Source organism: Colius striatus, chromosome 2 (genome assembly GCF_028858725.1).
Source record: "Colius striatus isolate bColStr4 chromosome 2, bColStr4.1.hap1, whole genome shotgun sequence".
NCBI classification, from domain to species: domain Eukaryota; kingdom Metazoa; phylum Chordata; class Aves; order Coliiformes; family Coliidae; genus Colius; species Colius striatus.
The window spans coordinates 23,068,883-23,092,112 of record NC_084760.1 but is presented as its reverse complement, the minus strand read 5'-3'; the positions used below and the strand labels follow the sequence as shown (position 1 = coordinate 23,092,112).

Here is a 23,230-nt window from a genome sequence, read left to right as displayed (position 1 = left end):
TAACGTAGGATAGTCCATTTAGGCTGTAAGTTGTAATGACAACTATTTTAAAATTTTTCTTCTATTTCATTTTTAATCCTTTTTTTGAGAAGTTCTATATGCTTGTCTGTTTCCAGCCCATAGAATTTCACAGACAAATATATGAGATTCTTTACTCTTTTATACAGAACAGTTATACCTTCTTAACTTGTCAAAGTTCTTTATCAGACATGGAATTTAAGGTAAGGATTTTGTTCATTTGTTTAAGTCTTGTTTAGACATAACTTTCAGATTGTGGTCTGTGTTGGGTTTTTTTATGGAGTATATGAATCTGCATAAATTTGGAAGCTATGCTCAGTGGCTATGATTTGTTGCAGGACTGTCAGGCATTTAGGGGTGAGGCTACTGCCTATAAAATTTACTGGGATGAGAGATTTTTAGGATAAACAGGGAAGCTTCAGTGAAAGCCTGGAGGACTTTGGGAATATCTGCTGCAGTTATTTGGTGTTTTCTGTTTGGGACATACATAGGTACTAAAAACAGGGCCATTGCTGATTCTCTTTGCCTTTATTAGCTGCTACAATTTGTCCGTTCTCTGATACAACTCTATGTCCATAGAGCAATGAGAGGTGGCAGAAGCAACCTTTGTGAGCCAGGAAGAAAAGCTACAGCTTATATCATGCAGTCTATATATGTGGTCAAGGCAGTGTATATCGCCAGATGATCGAGTGCCATGTGAGATGAATGATACATGGCATCTCTGCATTTTGTTGAACCACTGGAGAAGTGGGCAGGCAAACCAATATAAAGCACAGAAGATGAACAAAATGTTGGAAAGAACGCACATAAATGTTATAGTTGTTCCTCGTCCCTTGAAAATAGATTTGTTAACTCTGATGCAGAATTTAAAGAAAAAAAAAAGATATCGTTTTTGAGAAGAAGTGTAGTGAAACTGGTTTTAAGACTTTACAGGCAATAATGTCCACAAATTAGGGAATGTTACTCATTATGTAGGCCCATCTGCTTTTACTTACAGTTTGGTGTAGATATCATAGTAAGCAAGTTATGAACAGTCTCCATCAGATCATGTTGCTGTTTTTGCAGAACTGAGTTGTTTACTGTAGCTGTAACTAACTGTTTTTCTAGTTCTTCTATAATAGAATTCTGTCTGGCTACTAGGACTTGAAGCTGATCTTTTTCATCTTTTATTGACTTCAGCTGAAGTGTATGCTTGTCTTCCATCTCAAGAACTCTTTTTTCTAGAAAGCTAAATAAAAGATTACAATTAGGGTCCCCAGAAACAATTCTGAGCTGATAGAATCAAGCCTGTTGCAGTAGTTTTTTCTTCATAGTACTCAACTTCATTTTCTTATGTCATGCATGCAGTAGAAGGCTAAATGAAAGAGAAGTTTAGTTTGATACATATGCTTTAATTTATATTAGTACATTAATAAACAGTATTATCTACTATAATCTATATTGCAGGCTTTTAAAGTGTAATAATTGGGTGTTTGATAATTCAACATTATGAAAGGAAAGATATAGTGAAAGATTTCATGGTGTTACCCTATAAAAGATGAAACTTTATTTAATGACACAACCTATGAGCTTTTCAAATATCCTATAATTGTAATAAAATATATACTTAACATAAATATTACAGCGTTGAGACAGGGAAATGTGCAAATAGTGACTTGAAGATATGTTACCCATCTCCAGTTGTGGAGCTGGTGTGAGTAGGTGACTGGCCGGAGCATTACTTCATCAGTAATTGGTTCTGATGCAGACCATTGGAAAAGCTGATGTTAAAAGATTCATGGCCAGAAAGGAGTAGTTCACCTGAAATCTATTGCTGTTATTGAAAAAAAATCTTGAAGTTTAGATTTCAAGCAAATTAGCTCGAAGTCAGACTATCTTTTGTTAGGTGAGAAACGACACTTCTGTGTTTATGTGGGGTTTACAAGTGAAGTCTAAAGTCTGCTGAGGTCAACAACAACAAGAAAGTGACATTATAAAATTCAGTATTTAGTTTGCTTTCCATTTAATAAGGATCCTTGGTTTTATTAAGTTGGTAGATAAAAACTTCAGGGAGCATGTATAAATGTAGTAAAGTAGTGAAAAAAATGCCAAAACATGTCCTCTGGGTTTTTTAAGCTAATTCTTTCAAAATAAAAAGCACTTTGCACATATGGTTCTCATTGAAAAATATGGCTTTGAAGGAAAAGCTTACTGTTATTGCTGCTTTCAGATTTCTCTGTAAACTATTTATTGCTAAAAGTAAAGTAAGACCCTCATGATATCAAAGTAGCTGAAAGTAGTTGTATGAGCCTTTGGACAACACCTAGAGTATGGAAACAGATAAAAATAACAGTTGGATATAGGTCTGAATTTCAAAGGATTAACTAGCAAGGAACTACTATGAAGTTGAATATGAGTAATATTTGACTTTTCTCATCAAATTAGAAACAAAGTGTGGCAATGACCTATGTGTGTTAGGATATCTATGTACCACATGGAAATTAAAATTTTAGAGGTGTGATTGCACTGGAGTAGTTTTGAGTCAGGTTACATAATCCGTATCTCCCTCTGGGCAAGTCTGAAGAAGAACAAAAATTGTCTACAACTGAAGCCCTGGAAGTAATTCATCTCTAAGCATAAATTCCCATGTAAAGGGGAACTTTGCACAGTGAGGAACTATTATATAAACAGAACACAAGAAGAATAAACCTGCATGATTCTCTAGGCCTTTAATATATGACCTTTGTATTGAGAATAGCTAGGTGTGGGGACCTTCTCTACAAGGTCTTATTTTTCTACTTGACCACATCTGTTTCTAAACCCATTAAAAGATCACTTCAGGAAGTAGCATTTTATTGATTTGATAGAGAAACTTACCTGTTTTTTTCTTGTAATTTAGTTATCTCGTTGGTCTGATCTGAAATCTGTCTTTCTAGTTTGTTTGTGGAAAGAGAGTGTTCCAAAAGCTGAAGTTCAAGTCTGGTTGTCTGGTTTAATACCTAAATAAAATTTATAAACAATATTTGAAAATTGAGATATTTCTTTTAAATAAAATATGATTTCTTCGTTGTAAAATCATGCAAATCTCTACTTAAGCCTATAATTAAAAAAAAGTATTTTTGAACACTTCATTTGCATACAAATGCTCACAGAATTAGAATGAGGAAGAATACATAGAGTTGTACTGATTTTGTTGTTACACTACCATATATCATTGGGAATATTTCAGTAGCATGTTATATTTCTGATCAATGGCTAAGTTACTGTGTACTTGAGTTTTGCTGTCATATCTTCTGATATTATTTCATTACTGGAACTGGGGCTGTTTAGCTTGGAGAAGAAGAGACTGCAGAGGGGATCTCATTAATATTTAAAAATATCTAAATGGTGGATGTCAAGAGGTTGGAACATCACTTTTTTCTGTTGTATCTAGTGACAGGACAAGGGGTAATGGAAAGAAGCTAGAACACAAAAAATTCCATTTAAACATAAGAAAAAACTATTTTACTGTTCAGGTGAGAGAGCCCTGGCACAGGCTGCCCAGGGAGGGTGTGGAGTCTCCTTCTCTGGAGGTTTTCAAAACCTGCTTGGACACGATCCTGTGTGGCCTGATCTACGTGGACCTCCTTGAGTACAGGGGCTGGACTTAATGATCTTTAGAGGTCCCTTCCAACCCCTACTATTCTCTGATTCTGGTTGTTGTTCAGAGAATAATTCGAGTTCTTCCTCAATCTGGTGTAGAAATTAAGTACTTTGTGTATCTCTCACAAGTTGAAATCTCATCTCAGTCCTGAAATCACTAGATGGTTCCCTCTTAGCTATTTTCCTTAATCCCAAATTGTATTTTAAAGTGTTTTAGCATGTGAACCATGCTTTTGTTGATTCATTCATTGCATTTTAATGCTTATTGTCTAAATTTATTTTCATCTTTAAATAATGAAGTGCAGCTATTAGGAAACATGGAAGATACCTTTCAGTTCATATTGGATTGCATTATTTTAAGGCATGTTTTCTAGAAATATTTTCCCGTTGTTTTTGAGCAGCTTTTTTTAATTCAGTAGAATTTGGCTTTCCTTGGCAGGAAGAATTGATTACTCATGTCCTTCATGTTAAACAGTCATTCAGGACATGATTTCACACTTAAGTGTAATTGAAAACTATTGCCAAAAGTAAGTGTCCTTGAGAGAGCAATTGTTTGGTTAATTTCCTTATGTTGTTAATTCAGCCCTTATCCCAGTCAACAGTAATTTCAAGCAGAGAAGGAAAGTTACAGTGATGATTTTCTTCCTCTAAGCAGAAAATAATTGCTTCATTTCCATAAAGACATTAACTGTGAAGGATAAATACATTCTTTCAATATGTGCAAAACACTGGGCTCCTAAATAATGCAATCAGAAAGTTGAATTCAGTTCATCTGTGAGCTATGAACTATCAGTTTATCAGAGATCACAACAGCTTGTGCTTTTTTTAAAAAAAAATGAAATTTAATTAATTGGATTCATTCTACAGATAGTAAAATGTGTAACAATTTTAAGTTCTATATGCTATTTGCATTATAAAAAATGTTATGTGCTACATGCTATATCCATTACTTGTTTTGGCAATTATACACCTGATTTTTCCTAGCATGTTAGCAAAACTACAAATACATACCATTCTACACTGATTGGACTTGTTCTTATAACATAAAAATCTGCATTCTGTTTCACATAATGTCTTACTGTAGTTAATGCTTCTCAATTAAAGCAATTGTTAGATATAAACCCGCAGGTTTTGTTAGTCTGAAATAAGTTTGAGAATAGCAGGTACAATAGGCAAGTTTACTTCTGCCTCCTCCCTATGTCTTTTTTGTTGATTCATCCCTGGTTTGTTTGTTTATCCCTCTGTAAAGTAACAGTAATATAGTGCATTGTGCTAGAAATGAACTGGTATCCTACTTACAGCATCTGTAAAAGCATTCATTGAAAAGACACATTTTGCTTGATAAGAAATAAAAAAAGAAATTAGCCTGGTAAATGGAACAAAGGCAGTTGGAACGAACTCTCTTTTACCTAAGATCTGGTGGTAAAAGATGAATATCAAAATAGGGTTGTATGTCAAACTTTTTAGTAGGGTAAAAGCACACTATTACCCAACTGATGCTTGGATATACTACAGTAGTTTTAAGTACATTATCTTTAAAGATGAATGTAACAATTGCCTTGCTTGACATGCTTCAAATCCTGCTGTAATGGAAGTCTTTCAAGTCACAACAGCTGGCTTGAGATGCAACTATGTATGTACCACCAAATACTAATGTTTCCTTAATGTGGGTAGAACTGTTAATTATACTGCTTGTAGTCACTTAACTGGATAGTTTAACACTAAACTGTGTTAAACGTATAGTTGTGTAAATGTATAGTAAGTGTTTGGGAAGCAGAAGTATTTTTAGGTTGAAATTCATTACTTACTTGTGCTTCAACATCTGTTAATTTGCGGGTCTGTTCAGCTGTTTGATTTAGTAAGTTTGTGCCTATTTCAATCATTACTGCAGTCTGGTTCTGCACTGCAGTTTGCTGGATCTCTACCATTTCTTTCTTCATACTGTCTTGGATGTAATTCTCAAGCTACATGGGAAAGGAAAGAGAGAAGATAGTTGCATTCTTTAAATGTTGGAAGGGGGGGTAGTACAGTAAGTCTGCTGGCAGCTTGCTAAACAGACTTGTTCCTTGTCTGTTATGCACTTATGTGAAGTTTCCCAATGTTAAGCTCTGTGAAAGGAAGGACAAATATGACAAGGAATGTGTGGCCACCCGTTTTCTAAAGGCAGAAACAGAGATTTGCAGGAGGTAGGTGGAAGGCGGGGTGGTGAGAATGCTTGCTGCCACTTGGAAGCTTTTCTGCCTTAGTGCTCCCAACATTGTGACCATCAGAGGAGCTTCACCAGCTTTGTCAGTGATGGGAATTCTTTAGAAGACAAAAGCTTAGGAGTTTAGTCATCTTCCTGTAGCTAGACTGAAATATTTTCAAAAGCATTTTTCATCATGTGACTAGAAGAGCAGAGGTCAGATGTCATGTAACACTGTTATGTGAGCATTATTATCAGACAGAATTTCAAATAAAGACGTGAAAGAGTAGGAAAACCTATAAATACTTCAAATGCTCAATATTTTTGAACTGTTTTAAATACTTGATTCTGAAGTCATTTCTGTGTCTAAATTAATATGGCTTTTTTGGTAGTGATTTTATAACAACAGAGTACACACCTTCCAAGGAAAGCGAGGAGAAATTAAGTAACAAGAAGAAAATTCAAGTAACCTTTCTTGAAGTCCTTCTTTCCATGCATCTGGGTTACTCAAAAGCAGTCTGTTTTTTTCTGCATGCTTCTTTAATATCATTTTTTCAATAACTTTGCAAATATTTAATATTTCTCTCATGAGTCATTGCTTATGTTTGAACTGTTGAAAATCCAGTCCACATCATTTCTTTTTTGTTTTTAACTGAGGAAATTTCTAGGAATTTCTACAATCAAACTTCTACTTCACTCCAACATTGTTCTAGCAAGAGAACCATAATGCTTTCTTAGCTTCATGCTGTACCTACAAAGAGGATGCCAATAACAAATAGCTAGTGTCACTAGGCACAAATTATAAAATATCAACAATTCTGATCTAAGAAAAATGGTAAAACAGGATGATATTATCATCTTTTTAAATACAGTTATGCTATCTTGATATGAATAATGGTTTAGACTGAGGAGAAGCTATTGTATGGCTGGTTTACATATTAGTGAGGAAAAAGCAGCTTATGACTTAATATTCTGTCAAACCACTGTTAAGATATAGCCATTCCGTTTATGACCAGCTAAAAATCAATTGACATATCTAGCAGCTTGGAATCCTTCCTCCTTAACCATTACTTGAGTAAGGACTGGATTTTTTTTTCCTGCCTTTACAATTGTTAAAAGTGTCAAATGAAAATGGAGTGTATTAAGAAGTTAAAACCTCTACAACTGGAAGGATATTCTTAGTCTGAAGTAAGCATTATCTGTGACCAAATATGACCAAACTTTCCAAGCAGTATTTGCTTGTTTGCTCCATTCTCATGAACTGCACAACAGAGATTATGATCTGGCACAAACTTTGACCCACATCTACTATACTGCTGCATAATTGTAATTACTGCTCAGGTGTACCACAGGGATTAAAAACTATCCCCTAGCCAGCTCTTTGCATAATAACCTTTGAGAATACTAAAAGTAAGTATACAATCAACTGTTTTTTGGCATGATAATTATGTTCAATCATCATCACACTATGGCCAACACTTTGTTCCCTATTCACAGGAGTAGTTCTTAAGTGTTACTTAAAATACCCAGTTTTGCTCCTGGATTCCTTATTTACAACAATTTCCCCACCTAGAGACAAATCTAATTTTACCAAACATCTTGGAGGTTTTTTAAAACTCTGGTGACATCTTTGAGGTCAGCTTCTTTTTTTCTTCTGAACCCAAATCAGCCACCTTTAATTACGTAGTCATGGCAAGACATCTTTGGTCCTTGATGATTAGGCTATATGATGTCAGAGTATGGTGATAATGTAATTTAAAAAGCAGTACAAGATGGTATTTAGTGCACCATAGTCCAAGAAGATGTGTAAAACTGAAAGCTTTTATATAGATAAAAATAACTAATTTTTCACTCAGGTTAGATGTTACTGCATTGAAGATAAGAACAACATCTAATACATGTCTGAAAAGGCTAGACCTCTGGGAATTAAGCAATTCATACGAGCCCAAATTAACTTCAACTGAAGCTGAAGAACTGGACATCATTATTAGACAACTTGGAAAACATCTTTTCTCAATTGCACCTCTGTTAAAAAGAAATGAAGGGAGTTCTCTGAAATGCAGTTTTTTTGCCTCAGTACTACAGTCAACTATTGTAACGCCTTGCCTGGTAGACTCAATGCACATCTGCAATTAGAATAGAAATTGAAAGACATACAGACTAAAAATAAGATATCACAAGTATCAGAGAATTACCAAAAAAAAAAAGGCAATAAATAGTTTAAGTAAGATTGATCAAGAGCTTTGATTGTTTCATAAAATAATTGCAGATTCTAAACTTCGTTCTTTGAAGTTTGTTCTCTGTTCACTAAGGAGAGATCAGAATGAGAATCTGAGCAAAGTCATCCCTGCAAATAGGATTACAGAGCTACATGACTTCTTTGAAAATGTTATCACAGAGATATTCCAAACCACACTACTAGAAAATGAGTTAATTCTGGGCTTAAAGGTAAGGTAAACATTTTATGGTAGGCTTAGGCAATTTCCCAGTTAAAACACACAGCTGTCAGGTTGCTCTGATTACAGTACGCAAAACCTGTGATTACAATTTAAGGCATCTGGTGGTTCTGGTTGCCAGATTTTTATATTCCTTGTCACCGTGCTTGCAACCTTAGAAAGCAGTTTTGTTTGGACACAACCATATGTATTTTTATATTCATGTCTCTAAGTGTAAGCCTGTCTCCAAGTATGTAACCTACTTCAAAGTAATATCTCATTCACATGTTGTATTCTAAATCCTCAAAGTATCCTCTTGAGTCCAGTTTAACAGTTTGTCTTCACATTTGTTTTTCAACTTAAGAATATTAAATAACTTAGCAAATACTGTATCTGTGCTTACTTGAAAGCAGGAAATATGATCAAAAGGGTTTTAGTTTAAGATTTAAAGCCAGTTTCATCATCTGGCTCATTTAATTTAGAGCAACGTAAAGCATCAAAATAATATTGCCCTATTAAGTGGCTTTGGAACTGCTTCTATTTTGGGGGGTTTTTTTACGTAAAAATCCTAAAAAGCTTGATTACATAAACCCCTCCTGTTCTTTCTTTCATATTCACTAACCCTTTCCCACTTTTGTGCATTCTCTACATGTACACATCATAAAATTTATTTTCCTGACCTGAACTAAGATACACACTCATCCCTCTCTGCTTGTATTCCACTCTCTCTTCATCATACAGTGCAAAACTAGAACATATGACTTTTTACAACTACATTTCATGATTGTGTGTGTGTGTGGCAGGTGCTTACTTGCATCTTTCTGCAAAGATGAGTGAAAGAATTGCTTAAATCCAAAATGCCCATCATCTCCCACTGACCTTAGCGCGAGCATGTTCCCATTGCACACTCTTTTAAAGCAAGGCCCCTGGGTTTCCCTGAGAGGGAAATGGAAGAACTTTTAACTTTTAACCACTTAACTGGTGGAAGGCTCCAGTTAAGGCAACCAAGACTGAGCTTCCTCAACAACACTGAGGATTAGCAGCCATTTTGAAAGACTGCAGTTCTTTGTGGCGCACTTCTTTGTTGAGAACTATTCATCGGCTCCTGCCAAAGAGCCTCCTTTATAAGCAGAAGCACGCTCAGAATTTCTGAAGGGAGGAGAATAGCTTGGGTCATTTACAAGAGGGAAAGACACAGAAATTAAATGCTTCTGTCCCTTTCCATGAGTCTGGAAGCTTGGCCGTTTGGTTTGAACAGCGTGTCTGTCTTCTCCAATAGTTTGCTCAAATTTGTAAAGTGCAACAGGGATTATTTGCCAGATTTCTCCTTTGCCACATGGTTAGTTATGGGAAGATAATTTTAAATCTCTTTTTTAATTCACTTAACAGCTAGTGTATAAGATTTGTGTTAATATGTGTTAACCTTGATTACACAATGGTTAATTTGGACGAAGTAATTGTGAAAACCTAGTAGCTGACCATTAGCGATGCATCTTTCAGAAATTATGCTTTTGAGGAAGTCAATCAGTGAATCCTGTCTTAAGGAAATTGCAGGGAAGGGGGAAAGAGGTATTAATCCATTCAGATTTGAAAGAAGGACTAGTCAGTTCATAGCATTTCAGTGATTGTGTGTGGGATTTTTTCATGAAACATTCTTTCTTGTGTAAGGCTTCAATCGGCATATATTCTGGAAGAAAGTAAATACAAAAAATGAAAACACAGATGGGAAAAAACCTCATGTCTCTTAAAGTATGCTTAAATTGCAGAAACAGCTGGGAAAAATGAAAAAAAATCACAATTAAGGTTTGTAATATAGCTATGGTGATGCATTTTTAGAGACAAAATTCTCTAAGGTCATCAGTTTGGGGTTGTCATGCTTTATTACTTCCAATCATATAAAATCATAAAATTTGACGAAAACACTTTAGATAACTTGCCAAAAGAACAAGGACAGATCAATCATATCAGAGCACATTGCAAAACATTGCTTTTATAGCCAAGATTTGACTTTTTTTAAGAAAGCTTTAAATTGGCAAGAGAGAAAAGACAACATGTAGAGTATGCATTAAAAGAAATTGGTTTTCTAACTATTGGCAGATATAGTATTAATCCTTTATAAAGGGTTGCCAATATTTATTTAAATAAAGAGCTTTCCTGAGTGATATTATATAGTTTATGTCCATGTTACACGACAATTTTCTAAAGAATTGTTATCTGTGCATTTTGAAGACACTTTAACATAATATTTTTTCATCGGAAATTACAATTGAGGTCTTGCTTTTGTTCTTTGCTGCCAAATAGTTAGTCTATACTAATTAAAGAGTCATGTTCCTGGCAACATTTATAGCTTTCTGAATATATCCATCCTTTCTTTGCCAAAAGCTACCCCATATAAATGGTACAAATAGTACTGGCTGCTAGATTAATTTTACAGAATTTGTCAGTTATTGAAGCAGTCTTTCCAAATAAAGTTGGGTGATTTTTCTAATGTTTATAATCTGATTTTGTGGCAACTGTAAGATTTCTTTTCAGAGAGAGGTAATGTTAATCATGAGTTTCTACGTAGGGTTGTGCCTCCTAGATGTAGGTAGATGGCTGGAGCTGCATGATCCTTTGTATGCATACCTAAGATCATCAGAATCTATCAAGATTATTTTTCCTTGAATCAAATATGGATTAACAGACTGAGCAATTTACCACTTTTGGGAAATTCATCTACAAGTTTGAGAAAATTCCAAAAGCATTGTTTTTAGGCTCTCTTAAAACTCGTCTACTGAAATCTAAAGATAATCTTTATTTTTACAGTAAAGTATCCATTCTAAAACTGTACGTGCTAGGAGAAAGAGCAAAGAGGTCAAACTTTATTTGCAGTCCTATCTCTATATCCCTGTATTTAGATCAGCAGATTCATTGTATGAAAAATGTCTTTAGCCCCATAAACTCAGCAAACTGCTACATGTGATACACTGTATGACGCTCAATTGCGTTTGAGTTGTTGGGTTGGGTTTCTGTGGAGCCATTACTGGCAATAGCTTCACACAAAACCAACACAGTAGTTCATTCTATCTAACAGATACACCTCCATGCCCCAGGCACGTCTTCCTGCTCCCTTCCTTACATTGGATCTCATTGTTGGACTTTTGACTAAGCCTGGAGTCACTAACCTAAAAGAAAACAAGGGGCAATTTCCTGACAAGTTTGTGGATTGTGGATGTCTCCTAGATGTTTCTTAGTTACTGTTTCCTGCATTCCTACTGAACATTTCCTATGGTTTACTCAAAACTCATCTTTGTGAATTTAAACCAAAGGAACTTAATCAGCCTTCCCAATACCTGTGGTCATCATCCTGACATTTTGTTCCCTGAGATGTTTAGTTTATACACAAAAGTGATCAAGATGAAATTTTGCTTAGCTCTAGTGATAGTATAAAATAAGAAAACAGCTGATATGCCTCTTCAGTTCTTTTCTGAATACTTTTTCAGAGAACAGGTGAGACCTTACTACTTCTCATACTTCCAGATGTCCTATCTTTAACCCAGTGATGCTTAGTCTTAGTTGCCTTGCACTTGTTCCAGAGTGGCAGTGGTCTTTGCATTGTGGCCACATCTGGTTTCCTCATGAGTTATCTGAAGTAGAATTTATCCCATAACTTGAAACTTTTTTTTTAAACTCTGTACCAATGTGCAACTGTCTCATTGTTGAAGGTCATCCATATATGCCACAGAATCCTTAAATTTCTGATTCATAGATACATTTTTGTATATAAAGATGGAAAAAAAAAAGTTTTATCAAAGACTATTTTAACAGAATTCACCTTCAATTAAAATACTAAATACATAAATTGTTTATTTGTAGTATAATTAAGTCTAACTAGGAAGGACTTCTGTCTGTTTGGATCTTACTGGATATGGATAACAGTGAAATGTAATGTAGTCTTTATAAAAAGAAGAAAACATTGTCACAATTTTAACACAGCAGTTTACATGGACAATATGAAGTATTTAACCTACATATATATGCCACACTTGCTGCTTAATATGCATGTATGTTATGAATGGAGCACCATATTGCCAGGCTCTCTATCTGTGCTTGCATTTGTATTTCCACATCATTGCAATGTATCGGTGTTACAAAGACAAAATACCGTAAAAAATTTCAATTTTGCAGACAGTTTTGTTCTCTTTAAAATAGATTTTCATACTTGTTTTCACAGGCTATCAATCTGACTACTTCTTAAAGTTAGAACAAAAATGGAAGAATCACTATCCCTTCCAAGATCCATTTGTCATAACAGACCTAAGGGAACACATTTTTAATGGCATTGCATCAATCTCCATCAATCAGACCTTAAGCTATTTTAAATCAGCTTTTAATAAAGTAATGTTTCTCTGTGTTTTCTGAAAGTCAGTTATCAATTTTAGTAGCTTGTAACTTTTGGAAAAAATCAGTACCCAGCAAAAGAAAAAAATGATTGTGCCTGGAAAGGAGACATTTTAAATTGCCTTTTTTTCCTTTTTTTCTTTTTTTTTTTTTCCTGGGGCAGGAAGTCCCAATGGACTATGTGTTGTTTCTCAAGGGAGGGGAAAAAATCTTTTGGGAATGTATATGGGAATGCTTGAGATGTCTCTATGCTATTAGCTTCTTACACAGCCCATGGAGCATGTCTGCTTGTCCAGACCTCCAGCTAAGATTTTTCTCTTATCTCATTTTCCTGTCAGCAAACAAAAGGTGAAAGTGACATCATAAATGAATATGAGCTGAAAGTGAGCTGTGATTTATTGGAAACTATTCAAGCACAAATTGTGTAATAAAATACTAAAGGTTTAAATGCTAACTCTTAAAATACTAAATACAGACTTTAAAGTAAATTATATACAGGAGATGGTTCAGTTAATGCCACTTGTGCACTAAATGAAAGCACACCAACTTACACTCATGTTTGATTACATCTCAGAGGAAGCTGCTTGTTGTGCTTTTATAATTTACACTTTCTTGCAGAAGGAAAAAAGAGTCCTCTTCATTGGCAATAATCCAGTTAAATTATAACTCAAATATTCCATTAATACAACATAAAACTAGATGCATAGAACCATGTCTTCATTCTCTGTGTATTTATTAATATTTATTATTTTTTATATTTTCTACCTAATAGTAAAGGATGTGACAGCATAGAATCACAGAATGGTAGGGTTGGAAGGGACCTTTAGATCATACTTTCTACTGTACGTTTTGAACTACAAAAGCTCCAGTGAAAATGATGACCTAGAAAAGGCAAAAGAATGCATAGCAAAAGTAAAGAGACTTTGAGAGCTATCTTAGAGTTGAGCTTCCACCATTCCAGACACTGAGCTTGTTTTGTACATGTGATACGGCACTGCTTTCCTAACTGTACATGTGTTGTCCTGTGGTTTGTCACTTGGAGGATGGCATATGTTCTTTGTACTATATATGATTCATATACTTTTTAGGGTGCATTTTTTTAGGAACTGTAAATAAAATTGAAAATTAAAATTATTCCTTGGAGGCCTTCAAGACCCGCCTGGGCAACCTGATCTAGGTGAACCTGCTTCTGCATGGGGGTTGGACTAGATGATCTCTAAAGGTCCCTTCCAACCCCTACCATTCTATGATTCTATGATCCTATGATTTAAAAAAAAAATGATAGAAAATAAACAGTCAACTTGACAAACCTTTTAGTAGGGTGAATTTCTGCATGGGTAAGGAAGCAATTTAAAATCAAAATTTAACAACTACATCTTCAAAACCAAGATCAATTATTTGATGATTAATCATTCTCATTAAGAGTTAAAGATATTCATTAAAGCAGTAATCTAAGATTCTGATTCACTGTTTTTCAGGGTCACAGCTAAGTGATATTTCTCTTAGAAATCAGGAGGGGAATTCATAAAGTTCCCATTAGGCTAAAAATAAAGAATAAATAAATAAATAGCGTGAGTCATGAATGGCATTTTGCCGAAATTCAGTAGCACTGAAGCCAGGAAGACAAGAAGCCAATGATGCTTCTGCCATTCACTGAAATGAATATAAATGTTCTTCGTTATGTGCAATAAGCCACTGACATTCAAAATCAGGATTCCTTGTTTATGAACAGTATACTAAATACTGTCAATATTTAATTTTAAAATACTAGGTTATAGCAACAGGCTAAAATTTCACAAATTCCATATTCAGACTTTTTTGGAACAAGCCTACACGTTTTAACTCATATTTTGTACTTGCATGCTATCATCAGGGAATCAGTATTGTACCAGACTGGTATAAAGATGCGATATTGCCCTAAAAAGCCTACATTTGAATAAGCACTTGCTATCCTAGATCCAAAAGAATCCTTTCCCATTTGTGTCATTTTCCCATTCCACTGAGCAATAGGCAGCTGAAATAAACTTACTATCAAGTATGCTGCTGGGAGTACTTATGACATTTTTCATGAAAGACATTGGCTCGGTAGCCTTAGAAACTTTCTGAAACTTTTAGCTAATTTGTATGTCAGATTTTCCTTCATTTAAAACTACTTATCTTTTTATATCAACTCAATTCATTTTTTAAATGAATTCCTCTTTCAACAGGAGCTAATCTTTTAGAAAATAGCTTATGATGTGGTGGAGCAAATCACAGTACAAATTTTCTGTGGAAATATGAAGAACATTCCTTTTTTCAACATATGTTACTGGGGAAGCGAAAAAGAGCTAGGCATTCACAGTTCATTCTCAGCATTGCTTTCTAGGGAAGCAGTCATCTTGCATGCCACTTCCAACCAGAAGGAAGAATGATTCGGAGTTCAAGGATCAAACTAGTTAGGAAGCTGTGGAACACAATTAGTCCCTTTTGTAAGCTATAAAACTGAATGTCTCCTGTTTCAAAGCGGTGTGCACAGAGCATCTTTCAGCATGAAAAATCATTAGTTTTTTTTTCTAAACTTCACAGATAAAGGAAACTGAAAGCATTTTGAGTAGCTCTTAAATTTTGCAACATACTGGCTTCTAAATATAGTTTAGGGAGCTTTTGTAAGATATTTTTCTTGCAGAAGACGCCTCAATGATGATGCTACCAAGAGAGAACCAGTCATTTGAGCTGAAGGCCTGCCAATTTTTGAAAGCTCAAGACTTGGAGACAATACACATCAGTTGCTGATTTCAGTTTTGAAGGACTAAGTTTTTCTACTAAGAACTCATGCACTGATTTTCCTGTATATTTGAAAAAAAAAAAAAACCACCAAAAAAACCCCAAAAATGTGACTTCCTCTAAGCGCTGTAGTTTTGGGGGGTTTTTTTAAGACATACTGCATCTTTCTCTCTCCCGTTTCCATTACTAATATGCTATATGGACAGGGGAGGTGGTATGTCTAAAAAGCTGCTACATTTTCATCACCAGTCTGAAAATTCCTCACTTCCCAGACCAGACCTGAGGTTTCCAAAACACTTGGTGGAGGAAGCAGGACCACAGAACCAAAGTGGACTTGACTGTGACTACAGAAAGAACTAAAGCCTGCTTTAAGTAAGGGAAGCTCAGTTGGTTACCTCTGCTTAGTTAAAGAAATGAGCATCTTGACATGTTCTTGTCAAAAACCACTTATTTATTTCCCTTTACTATTCCATTAGCAGAGTAAAGAGTCTTTAAAGCAAAAGCTTCTGAGGAATTCCATGCTTTAAAGATAAAACAGGAAGCTACTGTGTTAAGAGTGGACAAACACAAGTATTCGGAAATACGATCAGAACACATAGGCAGCAAATTGCAGAAACAAAATGCAGTGTGTGATGCAGAAAAGGAAAAAAATCTCTAATCCTGATAAAAAATACATTTTTTTGCCTCAATAGCTAGGATTATCTATCAAAAAGCTGGCAGTTTGGTTTGCTGGAACAGAACCAAGAAGAAAAGTCTTTTCAATCCACTGATTCCAAAAGTTCCTCTTTGTCTTTGCTGCCCCACTGAGAACTCAGGCAGTGATGGAAAGTCAGTGCTCATGAAAGCCTGAAGCCAGGCAGCTGCCAGTTGGTGCCCTTCTATGAAGAAGAGAAACTGGAGCCATATCAAAACAAATTATGCTATTGGCAAGAATTATCATAGAAGAGGAGAAACTCACAGCAAAAAATGGCTGAGAACCAAAGCAATGCACTACAGGATGGGTATCTTATAGGAGGAAACTGCCCCTGCGGTCTAGATCTGATGAAACAGGCTTTTCAATGGGAGAGAGATTTTTCAATGCACGTGCCAGACTCTCTTGGATGTAGGACTCTGCTTTCAAGATGAGTAACCACAAGTAGCAACAGAGAAAGTGTAACATCATTGATACTACATGCAGCTACCTGGGAAAAAAAAGAAAAAAAAAAGCTATGCCTTAATACCCAGGAGAGTAGGCACATAGGTGAGGGTCAAATTTAACAACAAGGGCAGAACTAAGACTCATGAAAGACAAGAAACAAAGAGAAATGAGTTCAGAATGAACAGACAAAAAGCTGAATAATCTTAATGATGGGAAAGAAGATGGTTTGTTGGGTTTTTTTTTTTTAAAAAAAAGGAACTGAATCTGTGCAAGCAGAATTTTTAAAATGAGTGTGTCAGGGATAAGAATTCATAAAGGCAATAAGCTGCAGAAGTGGGCTAGAAGACTGATCTTAAAGCTGGCTGAGGGAAGGAATTGTCTGGTTGGCTAGAAGGTCAAAAAGCATTGTGAAGTTGGAAGGAAATTGAGGAAAATGGTGAGTGCAAAGGACTTCACTGGATGACTCGGGAAATGTAACTCCCACATGGATTTGAGAGGGACAAGAAAAGGAAAACGTGTATTTCCTTGTGAGTAACATTATTACTCTTTCTGTCTAGTCCAATAGCATCCTTACTAGTTAGAGGTAGTTCATACAAAGTAAGCCTGAAAGCACATCTGATTTACTGGTTTACTCTATTGTCACCTTTTGAGCCAAATGAGAGGTTTTTTAGATCCATCAGATGAAATCTCAGTTCCACTAACAAGTCAGTGGGAATTTTTCTGCTTGCCTAGAGCTGGGTTTTTCTATGCTGTTCTCAGAGCCTTTTTAAAATAATGAAGTTTACCTTAATAAAGAAGCTGAACTAAGACATGGATAAGCTTTCTCTAGATACCTGTCAAATAAACTTGTGTGTCGGGGGAAAAAAATACGATATTATTAAAATAGACTTAAACTTTCTTTCATGGCTGGTAAATTATACTTGTCAGAATCCTCACTTATATGTGGTAATATTTCACCAGTCAGGTTGTGTAAATCTGTTGCAGTTTATACTCTTTCTAAGGGTTAGAGTTGTGGGACTTACCTTCTAGTTATCTGAACTTTGTTTCATCACGTCTGAGTAGTTTTCAGAAAGCATTCCCAGTACACCTCCAGTAGCAGTTACAACAGAGTTTTTTAATTTACTATTACTTTATAGGCAATTATTATATCTGACAGAAAATTTGGCATCAGAATGGAAGTTTAACATAAGTCAAAACACAGGGATAGTTAATATGGTCAAAGTTCAGACCTCACGCACAGAAGCTTAGTCTTATTTAAGTCAATTCCTTAGAAGCAGAAAAAGACAAGATTTTGTCTGGTTTTACTCATTCATTTCAGCTGTCCTTTGCCTACTTTACGAATTTTTTTAAGTTCTGTTAAGAAACTGGAAATTGGTGTTCCCTTTGAATGGATGAATTACCCTGTTTATAAAAAAGCTTTCTGGAAAGAAAGGCAAAAAAACCATGGAAATAGTTTTGTTAATTCTTCACCAGAGAATTGTATTGAATATTGAACTGTCTGAAAGGACAGGCTATGTCTTAATGCCATAGGAAAGTATGGCAAGCGTGTTTTCCACTGCTACATGTATTTCATTCTTGACCTGCAGCTTTTTTTATGTTTGAATGTTGAGTTTTTGCACAGCTGAGCTGTCAGCCAACAGTTGTTACTGTGGAAAAATGAGGCTACTGCTTCTTGAACTATTGTCACATTCTCCTTAAGAGGCTAGTTTGTATTTCACTTTCAGACTACAGGTTTGAGCTAGTTTCATGCAGGTAGTTAAAACTTGCAAATGAAAAATGGGGAGGAAAATTGTTGCACAGAACAGAGGAAGGAACATAAAGAGGTATATGAAGTGTCTTACTATGATGTCTACAAGTTCTGTGGAGAAAGATAAAACTAAAATGATTTTTAGGTGCCAGCTATCAAAACTGAACCTCTCAGCTTACTCAAATATCCCAGTGGAAGACTATACAACAGATCATATGATGGACAGCAGGCCTCCGGTACACTGACATCATATCATATCATATGTAGGGGAGCTGCTAGTGGGGTAAGGGCTAAAGCTATTGCCCAGGAAATGTCCTTTCCACTGAGTTGGGTGCCTCCCCATTACCACACCCTGACAGAATGGAACAAAAGAGGCTTTTTCCTTCCAGATCATGCACGTCAGGTGCAGGCCTGAACCAAAAAGCAAGCATAGTGATGAAGCTGATACCGTGAGTACACGAGGTGAATGACTCCTAATGCTTGCAGCATGAGAATGAGCAGGTCTGCAGTGTTGTTCTTTGGATTGGGCTTAAGACACTGCTCAGTCATTTTTATATGAGATATTTGAAGAAGATCCTACCATTTTTAAATGCAGTTTTTTTCTTTCTCTGAAGATGATAGCTTGTAGTTTTTCTCCCTGTCAAAAAGTTCTAATAAGTGGAGTGATAATTAAAGCTCAAACATTTGCCTACTGTGTTTTGATAAACACTTTATTCAAAAAGCATACTGAAGCAGTGCCCCTGAAACATCTCAAGTGATGACGGTTCTGCAGTTGATTACGCTGTACCACACCAGAATGCTCTAATGTAATTCTCTGACTAGTTTTGACTGTATAGTGAATTGCTCTGGTCCTTATGTATGCTTTAGCACATATCTATTTTGAGTTTCTTCATAATGTAATTAAAAGGTACTACAGAGTCTAAAAATTTAATGTCTCTTAAAAAATCTTGGTTGCTAACATTGGGAATGTTGTAATGTACCAAGCAACTCTTTCTTCCTCCCTTCTAGAAACTTAGAATCATAGAATCATAGAATGGTAGGGTTGGAAGGGACCTTTAGAGATCATCTAGTCCAGCCCCCCTGCAGAAGCAGGTTCACCTAGATCAGGTTGCTTACGAACATGTCCAGGTGGGTCTTGAAGACCTCAAGGAAGGAGAGTCCACAACCCCTCTGGGCAGCCTGTGCCAGGGCTCCCTCACCTGAACAGTGAAATAGGTTTTTCTTACATTTAAATAAAACTTTTTGTGTTTCAGTTTCATCCCATTACCCCTTGTCCTAACTAACTACAACAGAAAAAAGGGATCCCCCAGCCTCCTGACAGCTACCCTTTAGATATTTATAAATGTTAATAAGATCTCTCCTCAGTCTCCTCTTCTCCAGACTAAACAGCCCCAGGTCCCGCAGCCTTTCCTCACATGAAAGATGTTCCAGTCCCCTGATCATCTTGGTGGCCCTGCACTGAACTCTCTCCAAAAGTTCTCTGTCCCTCTTGAGCTGAGGAGCCCAGAACTGGACACAGGACTCCAGATGAGGCCTCACCAGGGCAGAGTATTAATTAAGTAGTAAGATGTCATGGCTAGCTGTTCCATAAAGCAGTTTGTTAATCTCTTGGCTTTTTTGCTACCACACACTGATTTTAATCCCTGGCCAAAGTCGATGATAGAAAATTGGTATGTTGCTTCCCAGGGGGTAAAGGAACTCTGTATATTTAAAATCTCTATAATAATGCTTATGACCTGATGCAGAATTTAACAGGAATCTCTAGAGACAGCTGAATTGGAAAGAAAGTTGCCGTCACCTAAGAATTCTGAAGTACTTGCTAATCTAGAGAGGGAAATAATATGAATGCTGTAACTGTGAAGAATACTAGATTTCCATTGAACTTAACAGACAAAAGGTTGCATATTCTTCAGTCTTTTCCGTTTTTCACAGTAAGACCTTGTTATGACCTTAGGAGGCTCCCAGAAGATTATTATATAAACTGATAAAGCTTTGTATAGGTGGTATAAAGACAGAAAAGTTCCAGTAGCTCCCCTCTCTGTGCCCAGACTCCACATAATGTGCTGGAAGCTGGAATGAGAGCAGAAGGCTATCTCCTAATCATACAAACTGCCAGACACATTTGCTGAGTTTTGTAAACAACATCTTTATTTTGGGGTTAACCTGTTCCACAAACAGAAGAAAAACTAATAGGATTTTCAGTAATTATTTGGAATGTAGTAAACATATTTTTTAAAGGCATTTTAAGGAGTAGTTTTGTATTTTCCTAGGCAGCTTGAAAACTGATACATTGAGTGTTTGCAGAACTGTTTAGGTGGGGGATTTTTTTAATACGAAACATGGATCTGGATTTTGTAACCTGAAGAATTCTCTAACCTTTCCTCTGAGCTTGATTTACTTAGAATAGACTTTAGGCTCACTAAACAGTATTTCATTTATTCTCATTAGAGAATAAATGCCATTCTTTTTTCCTCTGCCCATTTCCTAGAGATATGTCTGTTAAAGGAAATGAAATGATCACAGTATTTCCAGTTGTAAAGCACTTTTAACTTTTTGTCTGGGTGTGAGGTTATTTGGTTTAACTTGTTCCACTGTGGAATGTGCCATATCTCTAAGGCATTTCGAAGTATTAAATTACTGTGTCATACCTTTTTTATTTTTCCAGATGCTTTGTCCTATGAAGTTATCTGATGCACCTATTTTTTTCACCAGTAATTTATATTTGGCTACTCTAAAAAATTCAAAGATAAAATAGTTTGTGCTTATTTCTGAATTTTCTTATTCAGCGACATAGAAATTCCCCTTTTCTTGAAGGTTATATTGATACTTATGGTCCACTCATAAATTGTTTTCTCGGTAGTTCACCTGTTATTACCAGTGGGAGATTTCCAAAATTTGCACTACCAAAATATTTTCTGTGTATGACATCCTTGTTTCATATGCTAGTACATCCATTAAATATTTTTCTTTATTCAAGAGACATCTTCTCCCACTTTCTCCTCTGCAATCTGTACAAGCATCCTTAAGGCTCCCATCAATATCTTTCTCATAACTAGAAGCCAAAACCTCTTTTAAGTACAAATTGCATCTCCTGTTCCAGGAAGAATTTTTTTTTACAATAAGGGTTGTGAGTCACTGGGACAGGCTGCCAAGACAAGTTGTGGATGCCCATCCCTGCAAGTGTTCAAAGACAGGCTGGATGGGGCTTTCGGCAACTGGTCTAGTGCAAGACCCATGGTGAAGGATTGGACTTGAAGATCTTTGAAGGTCTCTTCCAACCCAAACCATTATGTGATTCTGTCAGGATGTGGGAATGGGGAGACACTAAATTCTATGGGAAGGCCATCAGTCCTGATTTGACTCTTGTACCTAAACTCTTCTACTAAATGAGATGGATAATGTTTATGTATATATTCGTATCATATTTGCAGCCACATTTCTACTGTCTACATATTGTCTCCTGATTCAGAGGCCTGCAAACTTTAGTGCCAAAGTAGGATGAGGGCCAGGATGAGGGCCACAAAGTATGCTGGCTTTTCCAACTTCTTTAGGAATACTGATAAATCTGCCTATTCAAAAAGGTTTTATTTTAAGTTTTCCATTCCTCTATTTATCTCTCTTCCAGGCTGAAGAGACAAACTGAACTTAACTCTACAGAGCTAAGATAGACTGAGTCATCTGATGGAACTCTGGCTTTGCTAAACTCCAGAGAAGGATCCAAGAGTGGCACCTCTCTGTTGTAGACCTTATTCTAAGATCTGACACCATGTCTTCTAAATTAGTTGGCATCATTTTGCATGTCCAGCCCTATTATAATGGTAATGGTGCAGGAAGATAGTCTTACTTCGCCTCCATTCAGGATTTCAGTGAAAGCTATTCAAAATTCCATGAAAAAACAGGTTCAACAGGTGGATCTTGCACTGAAGTATGTAAAAAGTTGCTCAGTAGTGGTCTACTAAGCTGCCTTAGTCTACTGTAAGAAGTACTGTAAATCAATAATTTATGGTGTGGTGTATTTTAAAAAACACAAATACCATAGTACGAAAAGGACAGTATGATACAGTCCCTGAAGATAACAGATGTCATATTCTGAAGTTCAGAAATGGGTACTTGTATCTTCTAGGCAGAATTCCATTCTAAGCAATACATACATGATAACTTGTGATTAGGAATCTAGCAAAAAGGACTGGAAACTGTCAATTCAAGCATCTCCACACTCATTTCCTATACGTGCACTTGAAAAAAAAAAGGATAAAAATAAAGCACTTGATGTCAATAATTAATGGACAAAGTCTCCCAATTTGTTGTTTGGACCAGTAAAAGATGATAAGCTTATGAACATTTTAATAATGAAAGCAAATGAAAATATAACTTGAATGCTAGTAAGACACTGGTTTATTAAAACAAGCCTCTGTATCACATTTTTTTACTGATAACATCTCAGAGATGGCAAGCTCTCAACGTTAATTTTGTCTTGTAAATCTACACAAGAAAATGCCTGATCTCCTTTGTCAATTTGGTACAATTTCATATCTGTATCCCCAACTCAGTATCTGTGGAAAGATGCAGAAACTACAATATATCTTTTAATAAAACACATGCAAAAGTGTAATCTGAAATCCTTTCAGAGAAATTACCGACAGGAGACAGAATATGAAACTGCGTAGTCATATCATGTACTAATCTCAAAGTAAAAGAAGTATTTTGTTCTGGGTCCTGCCCATACTCTTTTGCTTAGCAAATACATAGTCAATAGACAGAAATGAGCACTTTTCACAATAAGTGAAAACAGATGCATTACTTAAGAAAGGAATGCAGCTTTTGGTTCAGAGTCAGAAGCATCTCTTGCGTACTTCAAAACCCAAAACTGTACAATCTATTTACTCCTGTCCATTCTGTGCAATTTTTTTGGACGATGGCATATCAGAATGAAGTTCAATACA

At 35.8% G+C, this 23,230-nt stretch overlaps 2 protein-coding genes across 3 annotated transcripts in view; one reads left to right on the top strand and one right to left on the bottom strand.

Annotated features, from left to right (window-relative positions):
• The window catches only part of MCPH1 (microcephalin 1), a 127,775-nt gene that overhangs the window by 64,998 nt on the left and 39,547 nt on the right, over positions 1-23,230 (top strand). The gene's annotated exons all lie outside the window — the stretch shown is intronic.
• ANGPT2 (angiopoietin 2) overlaps positions 1-23,230 on the bottom strand; it is a 42,583-nt gene that overhangs the window by 14,812 nt on the left and 4,541 nt on the right. Inside the window, exons 2-4 of one of the 2 annotated variants that reach the window (XM_010196299.2) lie at positions 5,448-5,603; positions 2,875-2,996; positions 1,014-1,246 (exon numbers count right to left, since the gene is read on the bottom strand). In XM_010196299.2, coding sequence (XP_010194601.1) covers positions 1,014-1,246; positions 2,875-2,996; positions 5,448-5,603 — 511 coding nt within the window. The remainder of the gene's footprint in view (positions 1-1,013; positions 1,247-2,874; positions 2,997-5,447; positions 5,604-23,230) is intronic. The other variant, XM_061989721.1, reaches the window with a different exon arrangement.